This window comes from Carassius gibelio, chromosome A12, assembly GCF_023724105.1.
Source record: "Carassius gibelio isolate Cgi1373 ecotype wild population from Czech Republic chromosome A12, carGib1.2-hapl.c, whole genome shotgun sequence".
NCBI lineage: Eukaryota > Metazoa > Chordata > Actinopteri > Cypriniformes > Cyprinidae > Carassius > Carassius gibelio.
In genome coordinates, this window is record NC_068382.1 from 7,761,924 (window position 1) to 7,777,928 (window position 16,005).

The 16,005-nt window shown below is 35.1% G+C and overlaps 3 protein-coding genes across 7 annotated transcripts in view; 1 reads left to right on the forward strand and 2 right to left on the reverse strand.

The window, feature by feature from the left end:
* LOC128025033 (sodium channel protein type 4 subunit alpha A) overlaps positions 1-906 on the reverse strand; it is a 40,540-nt gene extending 39,634 nt beyond the window's left edge. The window contains exon 1 of the mRNA XM_052610998.1: positions 767-906. The gene's annotated coding sequence lies outside the window, so the exon portion shown is untranslated. The remainder of the gene's footprint in view (positions 1-766) is intronic.
* Positions 907-2,249: 1,343 nt separating this feature from the next.
* On the reverse strand, positions 2,250-7,168 carry ghrhr2 (growth hormone releasing hormone receptor 2). Its single transcript, XM_052610999.1, has 13 exons — positions 7,115-7,168; positions 6,859-6,976; positions 5,765-5,863; positions 5,534-5,643; positions 4,854-4,951; positions 4,547-4,679; positions 4,284-4,437; positions 4,117-4,177; positions 3,908-3,974; positions 3,323-3,414; positions 3,061-3,190; positions 2,430-2,471; positions 2,250-2,342 (listed from the first exon to the last, which is right to left on the reverse strand). Exons 1-13 carry the CDS (start codon positions 7,166-7,168, stop codon positions 2,250-2,252), a joined length of 1,251 nt encoding a protein of 416 aa, XP_052466959.1.
* Positions 7,169-9,496: 2,328 nt separating this feature from the next.
* LOC128025035 (myosin light chain 3, skeletal muscle isoform-like) lies at positions 9,497-14,526 on the forward strand. Of its 5 annotated transcripts, none has more exons than XM_052611001.1 (10): positions 9,497-9,714; positions 9,837-9,973; positions 10,279-10,404; positions 10,987-11,262; positions 12,547-12,574; positions 12,651-12,800; positions 13,454-13,627; positions 13,825-13,902; positions 13,991-14,032; positions 14,390-14,526. In XM_052611001.1, exons 3-9 carry the CDS (start codon positions 10,339-10,341, stop codon positions 14,017-14,019), a joined length of 801 nt encoding a protein of 266 aa, XP_052466961.1. In that variant the 5' UTR covers positions 9,497-9,714; positions 9,837-9,973; positions 10,279-10,338; the 3' UTR covers positions 14,020-14,032; positions 14,390-14,526. The 5 variants fall into 5 exon arrangements, with proteins under 5 accessions (XP_052466961.1, XP_052466962.1, XP_052466964.1 ...); XM_052611002.1 differs by having other exon boundaries at positions 9,915-9,973; XM_052611004.1 differs by lacking the exon at positions 10,279-10,404 and having other exon boundaries at positions 9,500-9,714.
* The last annotated feature ends 1,479 nt before the right edge of the window (positions 14,527-16,005 follow it).

Consider the following 16,005-nt stretch of genomic DNA (forward strand, 5'->3'; position numbering starts at 1 on the left):
CTGGAACAATAGACTTGACGCATCAGACATAAAACAAGCTTTGTGTGTTCATATTTACATATATAGAAGTGTCTAGGAGAGTAAATGAGCATGATAATGATAAAGAGAAAGACTGGAAAATGAGGCAGCTGCCTCTTTCAGAAATAAAATTCTACGGATAAAATAAATTATACCTTTTACACAAATGGTTAAAAAAAATAGACATGAATAATGAAGTTTTAAAATTCATTATTCATTTTTATTGTTTTAAAAGAAAAACCACAGCGTTATTTTGTTACATGAATCTAGCGCAGCAATAGGAAACAGTTTGTCTGTGACTTTGGTCATTAATACATTTAGGGGTCATTATACTAAAGTATTTGCCGGCAGAATGTCATGACTGACCAATCAGAATCAAGTATTTTAAAGAGAAATACTTTCAAATCGTTCTCACTTGCCATCTGTGTTATTATTATTTTAATCCTTCTAATGTGAATTTCTGCTAAACTGTTGAACATTTTTACATACACCCAAACTTAAATTATGACAAAGTAATATTCATCACAATTTTGAACCATAAATTCTCAACATTCTATTTTATATTCTATCCTATTCGAATCAAGCTAGAAACTTCTATCAAGACATGGTCAACAGCTTATTAAATCAACAGTGAAATCAAAACCTTAGGGGGCCAAAATGATTCCTGCAGCTTTCCAGATACACACACAGCATTGCCCTCAACTGAGCGAGCTTAAACATCATGCAGCGCTCTAGAGCACAACTTTACCTGTCACAGTGAGGCAAATATTTCCACAAAACCTTCAGTGTTTGGTCTTCCTTCAGGCTGAAGTCTGTCTCTCTGACCCGGGGCCAGCACGAGCTCCAGGACAGCTGTTGCTGACGCATGAACGTCTTGAATGAAACCTGAGATTGAGCCGCAGGTATAGAGGACCATCACTGATCACACGAGGGTTCTGAAACATTAAAACTTATTTTTATACTTTATCTTTCCTGGGCAGATGCTTTTATGCGTTGTTTTACTGAATAATAATGTCTGTATCGTCTATGGAGAAGTATTTTACCCACACGAGCAAGGTTTTATTCTGTAGTTGGTATATGACTAGATATCCTATACTTCCTTCCTAAATAAATCTAACGACAATAACCAGTGTTGTTGAATATAGCACAAATATTCAGAAAGTAAACGGTATATAGGGCTCGCGAATGGGAAAGCGTTCCCACGTTCAAACGAGTTATTTTGACCGTTAGTTTGATAAAACGCGCGAAAATCGATCAAATAAATAATCGATTAAAGCGAATACGATTTCATTTAAATTGTTATTGAATTTAAAATTGAACTAATAATTGCAGGGGTGTATTAGTAGCCCATTGTTGTATTTTTATTTTATTTATTATTAATAATTGATTAATTATTAATAATTGAATTAATTTCGGGTGTTTTAAGCTTCAGTCATTTGAATAAGCTACTCAACACATACACAAAGCATATATTTTTTACATATATAAAACAAGACAATTACATAAATGATCTCTCTCTCTCTCTCTCTCTCTCTCTCACACACACACACACACACACACAATCTCTCTCTCTCTCTCTCTCTCTCTCTCTCTCTCTCTCACACACACACACACACACACACACTGACCATTTAAAGAAGATCAGGCAGCTGAACAGAAATCTAATGTACTTGATCACTCCCACTGATAATGTTGCAGATGCTTCTTGAAAGGGATGAAGAACTATCACTGAACTGCAAATCCTAATAACAATATTCTTTACAGGAAAAAATAAATAAATACATTGGGATACTGAAACTATTCACATCAATTTGCACAATGTTGAATACAGAATGTTTCATGCATATTATTTCCAACAAGTTACTGTACATAGCCTTCTGACTTAAAAAGAGCTCATTTTTGGAAAACTGATATTGATGATGTAATGCATCACATTGAATGTTAAACATGTAGCGCCATCCTCTGGTGTCTCTCTCTCACTCTCTCTGTTTCACACACACACACACACACATTTACAGAAACAGAAACAGAACATTTTATATTAACAGTTAAAATTTGCAAAGTACAAACCAAATAAGATACTAACATCTTTCAGTGTAAAAAAAAACATTTTGCCACAATTTAGACAAATGTGTGGAAAAAATAAATAAATACAGTGGCACCTAAAAAGTTTTTGGACACCCAAGTCACACTTACTGTTGCGATAAAAAAAATTAAATAAAATAAAAAGTTTATGCAGTGAAGTCCTGGGTTGCCATTTGGAAAGTGTTGTTGTCAGTTCGGAACTTATATTTCCCAATCTCTTTTCTTATTTCATTCTGCACCTTAAAAACAAACAACCAAACAAAAACATGAATTAAACAATGCTTCTTTACATGTTCATATGCTCTCAATAGTGTATTAGATCTTACCTCACAGTTCAAGAAGCAGTATAACAATGCCACAATGAAACCCTTCAAAGAAATGCCATAATTAATAGTTTGACATTTGCAGTAGCATAAAGTCATTAGAGACGTATGGTTTTGTTTTAGGACGGTGAGGCCTACATCAGTCCTGGAGAGCCACAGTCTTGCAGAGTTTTCCTTCAACCTTGATAAAAACTCATCTGTCTGTAGCTTTTAGTAACCCTTTAGACCTTGGTGAGGTTGTTCAGGTGTGTTTGATTAGGCTTGAGCAAAACTCTACAGGGCTGTGGCTCTCCAGGACTGACGTGGACCACTCCTGTTTTACTACTTGATTCATATATTTCTTCATTTTGCTGAAGATAAAAATTGTTTAATTTAAAATGACACTGTTAAGAAAGCTTTTGTATTTCAAGTTCATTTACAGTAGAGGGCAGAGTTTCACTTATGAACAGGCTCCACAGATAGAGACATTTCTTAAGCTCCTCACTTCTCAAATGAGAGAGATAATAACTACAGTGATGGCTCATTTATTAGATGGCTATTCATTAAAAAATTCATTTAAAAAAAATGTTTTGATAGAGTGTGTAGCTGGCATTCCTGGGCTTCAAAGATTGCATTATAAGTATCTGAACAGTACCTGGAAGGAACCTAGCACAAGTTCAAAGAAGAGTCTCGCCTCTACTCCCACATTCTCGGGAAACAGAGCAAATACAGTGTAGTGTACTCCAAAAAGAGGGATGAGTAGAAGAGTTGACTTCGCCAGTCGCCTGAATGGTAGATAAAAGACATCGGAGAATCTTTTTGTATGTAAAGTACGTCTGTAGTATTGAAAAGAAATCAAAAATAGCCATGTAGTATAGGGTGATTTTTACAATTGGCAATTATGTAATAGATCTCACCTGTAAAGTTGCCTGTCTCCTCCATTGAGTTCTGGGGTTTTTGTCTTCACAACTATAATCCTGCTTATGTTAACAAACACCAAAAAGTTCACCTGTAAAGTTCAAAAACACATTATTTAGGTTTATAGTCAAACATTCTAAGTAATTTTATGGAGATAAATCTATCTAAAAAAAAATCAACATTAACTGTTTTTGTCCACGAAAAAAAAAAAAAAAAAAATATTAAATCTAATATTAAATTTAAATCTGCATAAAATTATTGAATTAACCCAGATAAATTAATTCATATATAAAAAATATTGTTTTATACATAACTTGTAGTAGAAAGAGCTCTTTAAGGTAAGAAGTTACCACTTTTTAGAGTGTACCAAACCATAGCCACAGTGTTTTCAGGCAATGCTACAAATGCCTTAACTGTAGTTTTTACTTTATATTAAAATGGGATAGGAGAAAATATTTTAACAGCAAGTAAATTAAATTCACAATAATATATAATAGATTGATGAATGAATGAATTGATATAAGATTAAGAAAAAAGCACATCCTGTAATAAGGAAACATGTAATGTCTTTTGCATAAACTTACAAATACAGAAAGCAAAATGGGAATTTTGATGATCCACCAATATCCACTATCCAGGTCATCCCAGCACCTACCAACACATTAAACACATTGTTTATGATACATGCGTGCACATTTATACATTTACTGTAACTTTTAGCTCCAGATCTTGTAACTGTGCTTCCCATATGTAGTAACCATCCAAGTGCACTACACAAAAATCTCATCCTCACCCATGATTATCATATTTATGTTTGAAGAATGTCCAGATTATTACTGTGACAGATGGCACCCCTGTAATACAGAGAAAACAATATATGTGCATTTGAGAAAACATTATATAATCAGCGGTTTGTGTGTAAAATATACTTCATGTAAATGTACTACAATGTGGTTTTACCCCAGCCAATAAGAATATAGCACCAGAAAAATGATTTTGTGTGGGTGAAGGTGAATGCTAGCAGTGTCTGAAGATGAAGTCCCTCAATGAGCAGCCAGTAGAAATTTGATAACACACAGTACTGGAAAAATGTCACCACAGCTTTGCACAAAACCTGCCAGATGAAATATGATTAAATTACAGAGGGGCACTTTACAATACATGTTTCAAGCTATGGCATTTTTTATGTTGATCTTATCAGTCATTTCTTTGGTGTAACATACCGTGGAGACAGTGCAGTGATTGACAGTCTCATCCGCGAATAACACTGCGTCCTTCACAAACACAGCCAAAGCCCTCAGGATGAATGAGGAGAAGAGGTTGAGGTGGATGTAGGTCCGTGTACACAGAAGCTTCCTGTGGGGTTAATGAAAATCTGGAGGGGTTAATGAAAATATTATATGACATCAGCATTCATTGATGCAAATGTAAAAAAAAAAAAGGTCACCTCAACTGAATTCCTGCATGCATTGTAACAGTGAATGTGTAAAGGCACTGAGGCAAACAGTGAATATTTAATGTAAGTGGTACCTAAATATGCAGAAGATGAAGATTGCAATGCAGAGCGAGCCGATGGACATGCCATACCCAACTGTGTATATCAACTTCACCCTGGCAAAGTACTCTCGCTACCACAGTAAAATGGAAAATATCAAGTTAAGATACCATTCGATTCATCTTGTGTCATTTTTATTTAATAAAATTTCAGGTGAAGTGTGTAATTTTTTCATGATTTTAATTCTTCCTGTAGCATAATTGCTTTAAGGTTTGAGTTTAAACATGAAGCACCATCTTTTGGTGACAAATATTTGTTGTTTTAACTTATATTAAAAAATTATCAGATAAGTACATAAAGTATGGGATATTACAATTTGTCAATATGTCAAAAAAAAAAAAAAACTTTTGCCACAGGTTAAACACAAAACGTTGACAAATTTGTAAAAATGAACCCCAAAAAGTGTTTTGACACATATGCAAGGCCTAAAATATTGGATTGGCAAAATGTGGACAATGGACACTGAGGAAATGTTCAGGAAACCTGTTTGATAACAGGCCAGTTTTACATTTGGTAACACTGGGGGTGCACAAATGACACTCTTCACTTCTGACAGTACAATAACACTCTGCAAGAACCAGAACAGATCCAGAAACACAGTAATAGCATTCATTTGCAAATTATATCAAATATAGAGTTCTTCAAGGCTGTTTACTCTGTGTCCAGTCTCTTCTTGCTCTGTGCTGTTGTCCTGGAAGCAGGCATCGTAATAAGACACACTCAACCTACTCCATCCCTCACTAGTGCAGGTGCGGCTGATCAACTCTGAAGAAGTCCAAAGGCAAAAACACTGGTTTTATATTTATAACATAGCATTGAACTTGTATGGCCACGTTTGTAAAACGAGTAGGAATAGTTGTTACAGTGGTGTTGCTGTTGAAGTTACCATGAGACTTGAGGAGAGGAGGTGGGCAAGACAGCGAGACTCTCTCTCCTACACTGACTGCAGGCCAGCAGTTCACACCATCCCACTCAACCACACAACCTGAAGACATCCACAGTGGTACAAGTTTACTTCTTAATATAAATATCAATTAAAATAAATTGATTCTTAGCATGAGTCATGCCACCTTTATTTATATAGCACTTTATACAACAGAGACTGTTTCAAAGCAGCGTTAGAATAATTAACAGTGATGCATCAGATATATGACAAATCAAAAATTAGCTGTAAAGCCACTATAAAAATACAACAGTATAATTATTCAGCTCTAGTCAAAAGTATGTTTTCCTATTAACTTCTTTAACTGTTAATGCTAATAAACACATGTTGTCTTATAAGCGATGTATGTAGTCTTAACATATATTGTACAGTAGTTCTGTAATGATGTTGCATAATTAAAACAACAAATAAATATATTCCAATGAAAGCTAATGGACCATAACAGTAATTAATGGAGTAATTAATGCTTTGAATGTTGGTCTTTTCTTAAAAAACTTTAAAAGTACTACTTTTATGTTAGTAAAAAAAAAAAAACAATTAACAATGCAGATCATATTTTAGTCTTTTATAAGACTCAGTGTTTAATTATGCCTATAAACGAGGAAATTTTATGTCTTTTCATTTGAAAATTAAAGAGATAGTTTAAAAATACTAATTCTGTAATCATTTAACCACTGTCATGTCTAATGTGCTGAACACAGAAAATATAATGTTAGAAACCAACCATTTTGGATACTACTGACTTCTATCGTATGGACAAAACAATCGAGACATTTCACAAATGATCTTCATGTTTTCAAGAATAAGGAGAAGCGTACAGGCTTGGAATGACATCAGTGTGAGTAGAATCATTTTCATTTTTGGATAATTTGTCCTTCTAAAGTATCAAATTAAAGCATAGCATATCTACTACAAGACATGTAAACACTTAATGATGCTCAAAAAGGCAATATAATAAGCCATGAGGATATACCCTTTTGAACATCTTGATGAAATGGACAATAATTGCTTAGGTTTTGAGTATCTGTGAAGCTCACCTGTATTGGTAGCATTATAGTTGAATAAAGACTGCATTAAACTAATTTGGAGCTGACAATCAGCTTCTTTTGCTTGTAGATGCAATACTATAGAACATTCAGGATGAACTGTCTTCATCTGAAAAACATGTAAGTGCATGCACACTATAAGATCTTCCTAAGAAACATCAATCTTTTGAATAACCTTTTTTGCATATCTTATTTAATAGTTGCTTTTTCACAGAAACAAATATCCAGAAACATGCACATAACCTACCCCTTCACATGTAACCATAAGAGTCCAGGTGATGTAGCCATAAATAAGGTCCATTTTGTTTCTTCTTATAGATATGTGGTAATATCACAGATGTAAATATTTGCATGTAGGTCAGTTGTGTTGACCAAAATAAAGTGTAGCTCTATTGCCTGTTGTTTTTGTCAGTACACAAATATCCCAGTGCTCATTCACAGTAATTCTCATCTATCTCTCCAACTGATTTAATGCAGCAGATGGTGAGATATTTTTTTTTTCATCTGTTATACCTTTGCATTCAGGTCATTCATTCGTCTTCTACCTGCCCGCTTCTTTACACTAGGGAGGTTAAATGAGTTTCTTATCCAGCACCATTTACTGCATGAGTGAACTTAAATCACTTTTTCTAAGTTAAGAGGATGACATTACTTCAGAGGTATGCAAATGACATAGTCTCTCCAAACCATAGGCTGTTTTTTGTAATTAAATATATTTTGAAAATACATGTATTTTAATCCAGTTTATTGTGTATTTAACTGAGTTTTGGAATTAGCCGTTCATTTTTTCTGTAATTAAGAGGACAGTAGTAATGTTTATTCTGTATGTTGCAGATGGAACATCTACACACCAGCTTGTGCAGATTTCAAACTGGTCAAAGTCAAACATTTTATTCAAAAACATTCTCTTTTGCCAGACTCAAACTTTGGCCTCAGATGACACACAAACCTGCCGAAATACACACTTTTTTCACTGCCTAGAGAACACTATTCAGATCGATTCAAAACACTGATAGTGTGCAAACCTACTTTTGTGAAATAGGAATCCTTTTGCTAGTCAAATGTCTGTCAAGTCACTTTTTTTATTTTTTATATAGCGCTTTTAATCATAGAGATAACAAAGCAACTGAACAGCATTACATTGGAAAATAGTGTCAATGCAAAAAAGCAGTTCCTCATTGAATTCAATGTCATCATCCAGCTGAAAACGTTTTTGTAAACACGAACACACTGCTCTACATTAGACATAGAAAATTGGACATAATGTCACTTCTTAGCCATTTAAAGACTCTGCTTTCCAAAATACAAACCCAATTCCAAAAAAGTTGGGACACTTGTACAAATTCTGAATAAAAACAATGCATGATGTGGAAGTTTCAATATTTTATTCAGAATACAAAATAGATGACAAATCAAATGTTTAAATGGAGAAAATGTATCATTAAGGGAAAAAAAAGTTTTGTAAATTTCATAGCATCAATACATCTCAAAAAAGTTGGGACAAGGCCATGTTCACCACTGTGTGGGATCCCCTCTTCTTTTTATAACAGTCTGCAAACATCTGGGGACTGAGGAGACCAGGCTTCTGAACTGAGCGCTGATAACAACTTGGGCTGTCCTTGTCCTCTTTAGTCCAGATCACATGGTGTCCCAGTTTTCCAAAAAGACCTGCAAATTTTGATTCGTCTGACCACAGAACGGTTTTCCACCTGCCACAGTCCATTTTAAATGAGCTTTGGTCAAGAGAAAACTCCTGCGCTTCTGGATCATGTTTAGATATGGCTTTTTTTTTTGACCTATAGAGTTTTAGCTGGCAACAGAGAATGGCACGCTGGATTGTGTTCACCGACAATGTTTTCTGGAAGTATTCCTGAGCCCATGTTGTGATTTCCATTACAGTAGCATTCCTGTATGTGATGCAGTGCTGTCTAAGGGCTCAACGATCACGGGCATCCAGTGTGGTTTTCCTTATGTACAGAGATTGTTCCAGATTATCTGAATCTTTAGATGATATCATCATCATCATCTACAGTGCATAATAACTTCAAACTCTTTGCAATTTTTCCTCTGAGAAACTCCTTTATGATATTGCTTCACTATTTTTCGCCTCAGCATTGGGGGAATTGGTGATCCTCTTCCCATCTTGACTTCTGAGAGACACTGCCACTCTGAGAGGCTCTTTTTATTCTCTTATACCCAATCATGTTGCCAATTTACCTAATAGTTTGCAAATTAGTCCTCCAGCTGTTCCCTATATGTATATTTAACTTTGCCAGCCTCTTATTGTCATATCAAGCTGCCTGGAAGGAACACAGAGCTATGGATAAGCAAAATAAGACTTTAATAATCCAACACAGTATATCCAACATACCACAGAGGAAAACACACGTACGTGGTTTGTAGACCCAACAAACACTGGCTGAACAGTCATGGGTATTTAAGGACAGGATAACGACGGGCAGACAGGTGCATGGGATAACTTAATTAACGAGAACAGGGAACACATCAGGAAGAAACTAGACACACCTGGAATCAAAGTAACCAAACACGGGGAGATGTTATAATAGTTGGGTACGGGTTTCCTTCCATTATATTTACAATAATAACATTCTGCATCTAACGGAACCTTGAAATGAACTGTTGTGTGTGTGTGTGTGTGTGTGTGTGTGTGTGTGTGTGTGTGTGTGTGTGTGTGTGTAACAGTGTGTGAGTGTATCTTTGCATTCATTCTACCGGCATGCTTCTTCACACTAGGGAGGTTAAATGAATCTTTTATCCAGCACTATTTACTGCATGAGTGAACTTAAATCACTATTTCTGAGTTAAAAGGATGACATTACTTCAGAGGTATGCAAATGACAAAGTCCCTCCAGACCACAGACTGTTTTATATTATAATTAAAAACATTTTTAAAAGTGTTGGTTAACAAACGATTTTGATTTTAAAGCAGCTTATTGTCTGTTTTACAGGATTTTGGAATTAGCCGTTTATTTTTCCTGTAATTAAGAGGATTTAGAGGACTGTAATGGTTATTCTGTATGTTGTAGATGGACCATGCCACCTGTCCATCCATTTTTAAAGCCCGTCCTTCCCCTGAGGAGCTGAGGTTGGTGTAGACTGAAAGCAGAAAATCTTGAGCAGAGCGATACATTCATACAATATTCAGAGGTGTTTAAAGTGCAAAAGTGAGAATTTGGAAATGCAGAAATGAATGTGTGAATATTCATTGGTATGTTTAGAAACTATCGAAGGTCAATGTATCTATATATTTATATAAACAAATTTGTTTTACCCATGTTCCAGATCCAGACTTTTACCCTTTACAAGCCATCACATCTTATTTCAAGTGAAATAATCATAATATTTTCATTATTTATTGTGTAAAATGTATTTTCTATTTATTTTCTTCAGTTAAGGTGTAATTTACTTCATGACCAACAATTTTGCAACAGTATACATCATTTGAAAGTGATGGAAAATGTGAAAGATGCTGATGATGCAAATGGAGAAAATGACTTAGAAAATGAGGTTTGTGAGGTATGTATGTTTAAAGTTAGACATTATTAGCTAATCATTTAAGAGTGTGTGAAAAGTCAAAAGTGTGGCAATATATTTTCCAAACGTTCACAGGACCAAGAATGCCCATATGCTTTGGAAAAGCAGAGCAGGTGTAAATGAGGTGTTATTGTTAAGGGTACAGTTAAGCTGCAGCATTTGTGTCTATTAAAAGCTCTACTGCTGCTCTCATCCATACTGCTTTATATGTCAGGATGATGTCAAGTAGCAGAACACATGTAATGTCATATCCATCTACACATTTATAGTACCTAATACAAAATATTGTCATGCTGTGACCAGACAGAAAAGGTATGACAATATAAAATGGGGAGGGGATTTATATCCTGTGAAGTTTAGTGGACCCACTGGAGTCACAGCATTCTTTCCTTTTTTAGAAATGTGAGTGATATTAGGGAGGTGCAGCAAATTTAGGGAGATAGAGCTGAGTATATAACATATAGGGATCCGATTCGTACCGATCAACAGCAGTCAAACATTTGAAGAAGGTTTCATTTTTGTCCATTCACTTGTTGTGACTACACCACCATGGCTTCACAAAAGCCAATGTCCAAAAAAGAAGGAAAGTCAGCCCCAGCTCCAAAAGAAGAACCAGCTTCTGGAGCAGCAGAACCAGCATCAGCAGCCGATCCTAAACCAGCAACGCCAGCACTGGAAACATCTGCTTCTGCCTCAACTGCAACACCAGAGTCAGCTACGAAACCTCCTGAAAAAGCCACCCCTGCACCTGGACCAGCCCCGGTGGCAGCAGCCCCAGAACCTGCCAAAGAACCAGCTTCTCCTACAAATCCAGCTTTCAAATATGATCCTGTCGCTGCGGTAAGTCTCTGTGTAATGTATTGTATTTCATTTTACTCATTGTCTGGTGGGCTGGATTGATGGGCCCACAATTGTGGTTGATGTCTATATTTAAAATGTGTATGTTTTTTCTAATTTAAAAAGACTAAATTATAGATTCTAAATCTAGATTTTTTTACATACTGATATGCATTGGGTAATCAAAATTAGAGTTTAATCTTTTGAAAAATGTAAAATGAGGCACAATGATAAAAAAGTTTCTAAAATGAAAATGTCCACATAATATTGTAGCAATACTGAAATTTATAGGAAAATAATAAATAAATAAACACTAAAACTAACATAAATATTACATATAATGTAAAGCAAGATTAATAAAAGTTCACTTTTTAAAGAAATATGCACAAGAACTCACATATATGTGCTTTTAAAGAGAAATCACAATTCAATTTAATGCTAGATTAACTTTTAAAGGGTGGAAACAATTTAATATATAATATTGGTCTATAAATCTTCAATATCAGGCAATCCAGAAAAAATAAATCCTGGTGAATAACTAAAATGGTGTAGACGTAAATGCAAACAGTAATTATTAATAGTATTATTATTAATATTAATGTGCTCAGTATTTCTCAGTGATCATTTCTATTAATAAAACGTCACATTTTGCTAAGCAGTTGTGTAATTGCCTGGGCATGAACTGTACGATACACATTGTTTCATGGCCATATTCCAGTAGATGTTCTTTACATGGATCTACACACACCTGCTACTGAGCTATGAGGTCGTCCCACACACCACTGCATTCACACTTATTTCCTTAAACTCTCCAGGGAGACGTATATGGATGGTATGATCTCATAAACCGACTGAGGGGAGATTATTCATGGTGCCAGGAAATATGATGGCAGAACAACTGCCAGACTGTTATTGAACATATGACGCTAACATCTGTGCAGTTAAGAGCATGGTAGAAGATCATTAATGATCAAAAAATGCAAGAATATATTTCGAATGTGAGTCAGCATGACCATAATTGAATTTATATATTTACCTGTAAGATCTCTATATAAACTTAAACTACAAATTTTGGACAAGAAATCAAAATGGTTTTTAAATGTTTTAAAAATCTTGTTGCTTCCTTTGGCTAGAAGCCTGTATGTGGACCATTGGATGCTTGAAATGATATATTGCATTGTTAAATAAACCAATAAATAAATCAAATAAAATGACTATGTCAGTGCAAATTCCAAATCATAAACATCTACAAAAACCTAAAAAACAATCTCTTGTTCTGGGTTTCAGGGTCATCTCAGTGCAAGACAGCTTGAAGGTAAGGAACAGCTTGAAAAGAACATTTGATCAACTTAATTTTAATGAACTGACTTTGTCATTTCACATTTATACAGAGTTCAGAGAAGCTTTCCTGTTGTTCGCCGGAACTCCTTCAGGGGGGATGAAGATTTCACTAGCTCAGTGTGGAGATGTGATGAGAGCTTTGGGTCAGAACCCAACAAATGCTGAAGTTTTGAATGTTCTTGGAAAACCAAAGCCTGAAGGTAGTCAAACAACTATGTATGCAATGTTGGGTGGCTCCAGTAACATGGTTGAGAATAACTTGTCTATAAAATGACTCAAGCTATTGCTTTCCTGCATCCCATGGGATCCTTCAGGATCAGACCAAGGGAAAGACTTAACACATATGTCACAAAGATTACTGGGGTGTTAATTTACACAAATGTCAAAGATGTCACTAGCAGTCAAGATCCCTGTGACATCTGAAAGTGATTCTCTGAATACTGAGCACCAGTTAATCCTCATCTTGATGGCTCACTAAGTCAAAGTGCTGTTCCAACCGCAGGAATGCATTAGGACATATTAACACAACATAGTAGAAGCAAAAAAGCTCACGGTGACAAAGGAGACTAACTAAATATAACATTTACTTTTCGCAATTGTGCTATGAAATCTTAAAGGGATAGTTGACACTCATCTTCACGTTGCTCCAAAACTGTATTAATTTATTTCTTGCATGAAACCCAGAAGAAGATCCTTAATGGAAAAAAAGTCTCAGCCCGCATTCAAATAAAGTCAATGGAGGAGATTTGGATTTTTAATTTTCGGCTGAACTGTATATTTTTGTTACATTGTGAAAAAAAATATAAATACTTTAAGAATTTACTAATTGCTGTATTTAAATTGTGTCATTCAGAGATGGAATCCAAACTGATCGACTTTGAGACATTCCTGCCTATGTTTCAACAAGTTTCAAAGTCTCCTGGAAGGGGCACATTTGAAGATTTTGTGGAAGGCCTAAGGGTTTTTGACAAAGAAGGCAACGGAACAGTCATGGGGGCTGAACTCCGCCATGTGCTTGCTACATTGGGTATGGAGTTACGGAGGGAAAATGTGGCAAAAACAAAACAAAAAATATATATATGTGACCATTTATTGTCGTCAAATTTTCACAACCTTAAAATGTATAATCGTGTAATAAAATAAAATAATATAAATTTAAATTAATAAAATAAAACCACAAAAATAATAAAGTGATTTTGATTTTGCTCATTGGCTCAATTCCAGGTGAGAGACTGTCTGAGGGTGAAGTGGATCAGTTGCTGGCAGGGCAGGAGGACACAAATGGTTGCATTAACTATGAAGGTAAGAACCGTTACTCAAGACTTCCCTCTATTGACAAAATGAATGAAATGAAGTTCACTCATTGAAATTAATCTGTTCTTTATCCAAGCTTTTATAAAACATGTCATGGCTGGCTGAGCGATCTCTTCTGGTAAGTTTATCTAAACCAAGGATTCCCAACCTTTTTTTTATTTTATTTTTTTGGTCAGCCAAATCCCTATTATTTATTTTAAGTAACACTAACCTTTCAATAAACATAATGACTTCACAAAAATTTGGAAATAATTAAGCAACTGATTTTTTTTATTTATTTTTTTTTGCTCAGTTTCCATAATTTATTGAATTATAGATATTTCATTCTGGCAGTTCATGACCTCATGAATTCCTACATGACCTTGTTGGGAAGTCCTGATCTGAAATATAACATGCTTTACTAGTACATTTTAAACTTTAATTTACATTGTATCTTATTTTCTTATATTAATACACGTATTTTCTGTTGGTCTAGGTGCAGTAGCAGCCTCACATGCATGTCAGCAGTGCTTAACTGAAGCTCATGTGTTGGAGTTCATCAGTGAATCATGAACAATGAAAGTTTTATTTTAAATATTACATAACATTAAAATCACTCTTCTTCAACCGCAACTTTGAAGCTGTTTTATATTAAGCAAATTATAAGTGCAACAAGTGGAGACAAAATGCTAATTCTCATTTTGTAGAAGTCAAAATGCAGTAGTCTGTGAAAAAAAAAAAAAAAGTCTGTCCCAAGAGAGAGTCAACACAGCTGTCACCAGATAAAACTTTGGATTGGATTGGCACTGAGTGCACTGAGTTTGCTCTAATCCCCCCATGTCAAAAATTTTTCCCAGGCACATGTGATAAACCCAGACCATTTGTCTTTGGACTTCCCTCAGTGGACTTTACTAAGAAAAACCTTTTGCTGTAGCCAAGTGTTGCATGCTCTGAAAGGGTGCAACACTGAGCTGTTCATTTTCTTACCACATTGAACAAATGGTTCAAGTGCCCAGTCAAGCAATAACTGGAGAGATGTGTCAAGAGCAATGTTATTTGTGTGTGTGTTTTGGGGAAATACGATACAAAATATCAAGTTAATTTATTACACAAGAGCATTAAATCTGCAAAACCATAAGGAAAAAAGACATTATGATTTAGGCAAGACCAGGACGGCTTTTTGTATGACTTGGCTGTAACAATAAAACTACTGAATATCTACATAAAGCAGTTAACTCCACAAACATTATGATATAATATGGGGTATGGGGATAATATGTGGATATGAAAATAAAAACAATTACAAAACTATAAATAGAACTGCAATTTTGTAAAAGATGAAAATTATGTAAAATTATGGTTTTGTTCAACAAAAACTGTAAAAACATAAAAATAAAACAAAAAAACATCAGTGCAGTGAAAAGCTGAAGAAGTTTTCCATCCCTCAGTTTTATTCAGTACAGTCAGCAGAGCTCTCAGCAGAGTTCAGTATACACGCACAGTATTTATGTTTTTACTCCTAGAGAACACAAAGAAGTTATCTCTTATTTTTCTTATGGCTATCTATTGACCCTTTCTGTTTGACTCTTATGGTACACTTAATTAAATACACAATCCTTCACATGTACATTCAGTTCATTTTTTTTCTTGAAAATTTGCCCTCTTCTTAAACGATGCTGAATTGGCGTAAGATTAAATGTAAAAAATGTTATGTATAAGCAAAAGGGGTGAGAACCAGAAGGGCGCAAGTGACATTTTGGGTGAAATGGAGATTTATATATATATATATCAAATGAAAGGTCTTGATGAGCTCTTTCTACTGCCAAAAAGACAAAAGTAAATTCATAATCAAGTTATTCATTAGAAACCAAAAGACTTAACACTGAAAAAACTGAGCCAGTCGGTGCCAAAAGGGTGTATGCACCTACTGTATGCCATTTTATCACTGAGAAATGCATGGAGGATAAAGCCTGTGGATAGCACATGAGTCAAAATGGCTGACACAACAAGTGAGCCTCCATCCCTCCACCCCTCTGGCTCTGTCTGGCTCCTCCTTCCCCCCCACCTCCACCTTGGCCCTCTGGATCCTCGGTGTCACCCCGGCTCTACGGC

Bases quoted from the DNA above. Each gene is read 5' to 3' on its own strand.
- LOC128025035 (XM_052611000.1), top strand. From the start codon at position 9,915: ATGGACCATGCCACCTGTCCATCCATTTTTAAAGCCCGTCCTTCCCCT. The intron at 9,974-10,931 runs GTTGGTGTAGAC...CATTTGAAGAAG, and splicing joins CCTTCCCCTGAGGAGCTGAG to GTTTCATTTTTGTCCATTCA. The intron at 11,263-12,546 runs GTAAGTCTCTGT...TCTGGGTTTCAG, and splicing joins AATATGATCCTGTCGCTGCG to GGTCATCTCAGTGCAAGACA.
- ghrhr2 (XM_052610999.1), bottom strand. From the start codon at position 7,168: ATGGACCTTATTTATGGCTACATCACCTGGACTCTTATGGTTACATGT. The intron at 6,977-7,114 runs GTAGGTTATGTG...CATGTTTTTCAG, and splicing joins TTATGGTTACATGTGAAGGG to ATGAAGACAGTTCATCCTGA. The intron at 4,680-4,853 runs GTACCACTTACA...TTAACCCCACAG, and splicing joins TTCATCTTCTGCATATTTAG to GAAGCTTCTGTGTACACGGA.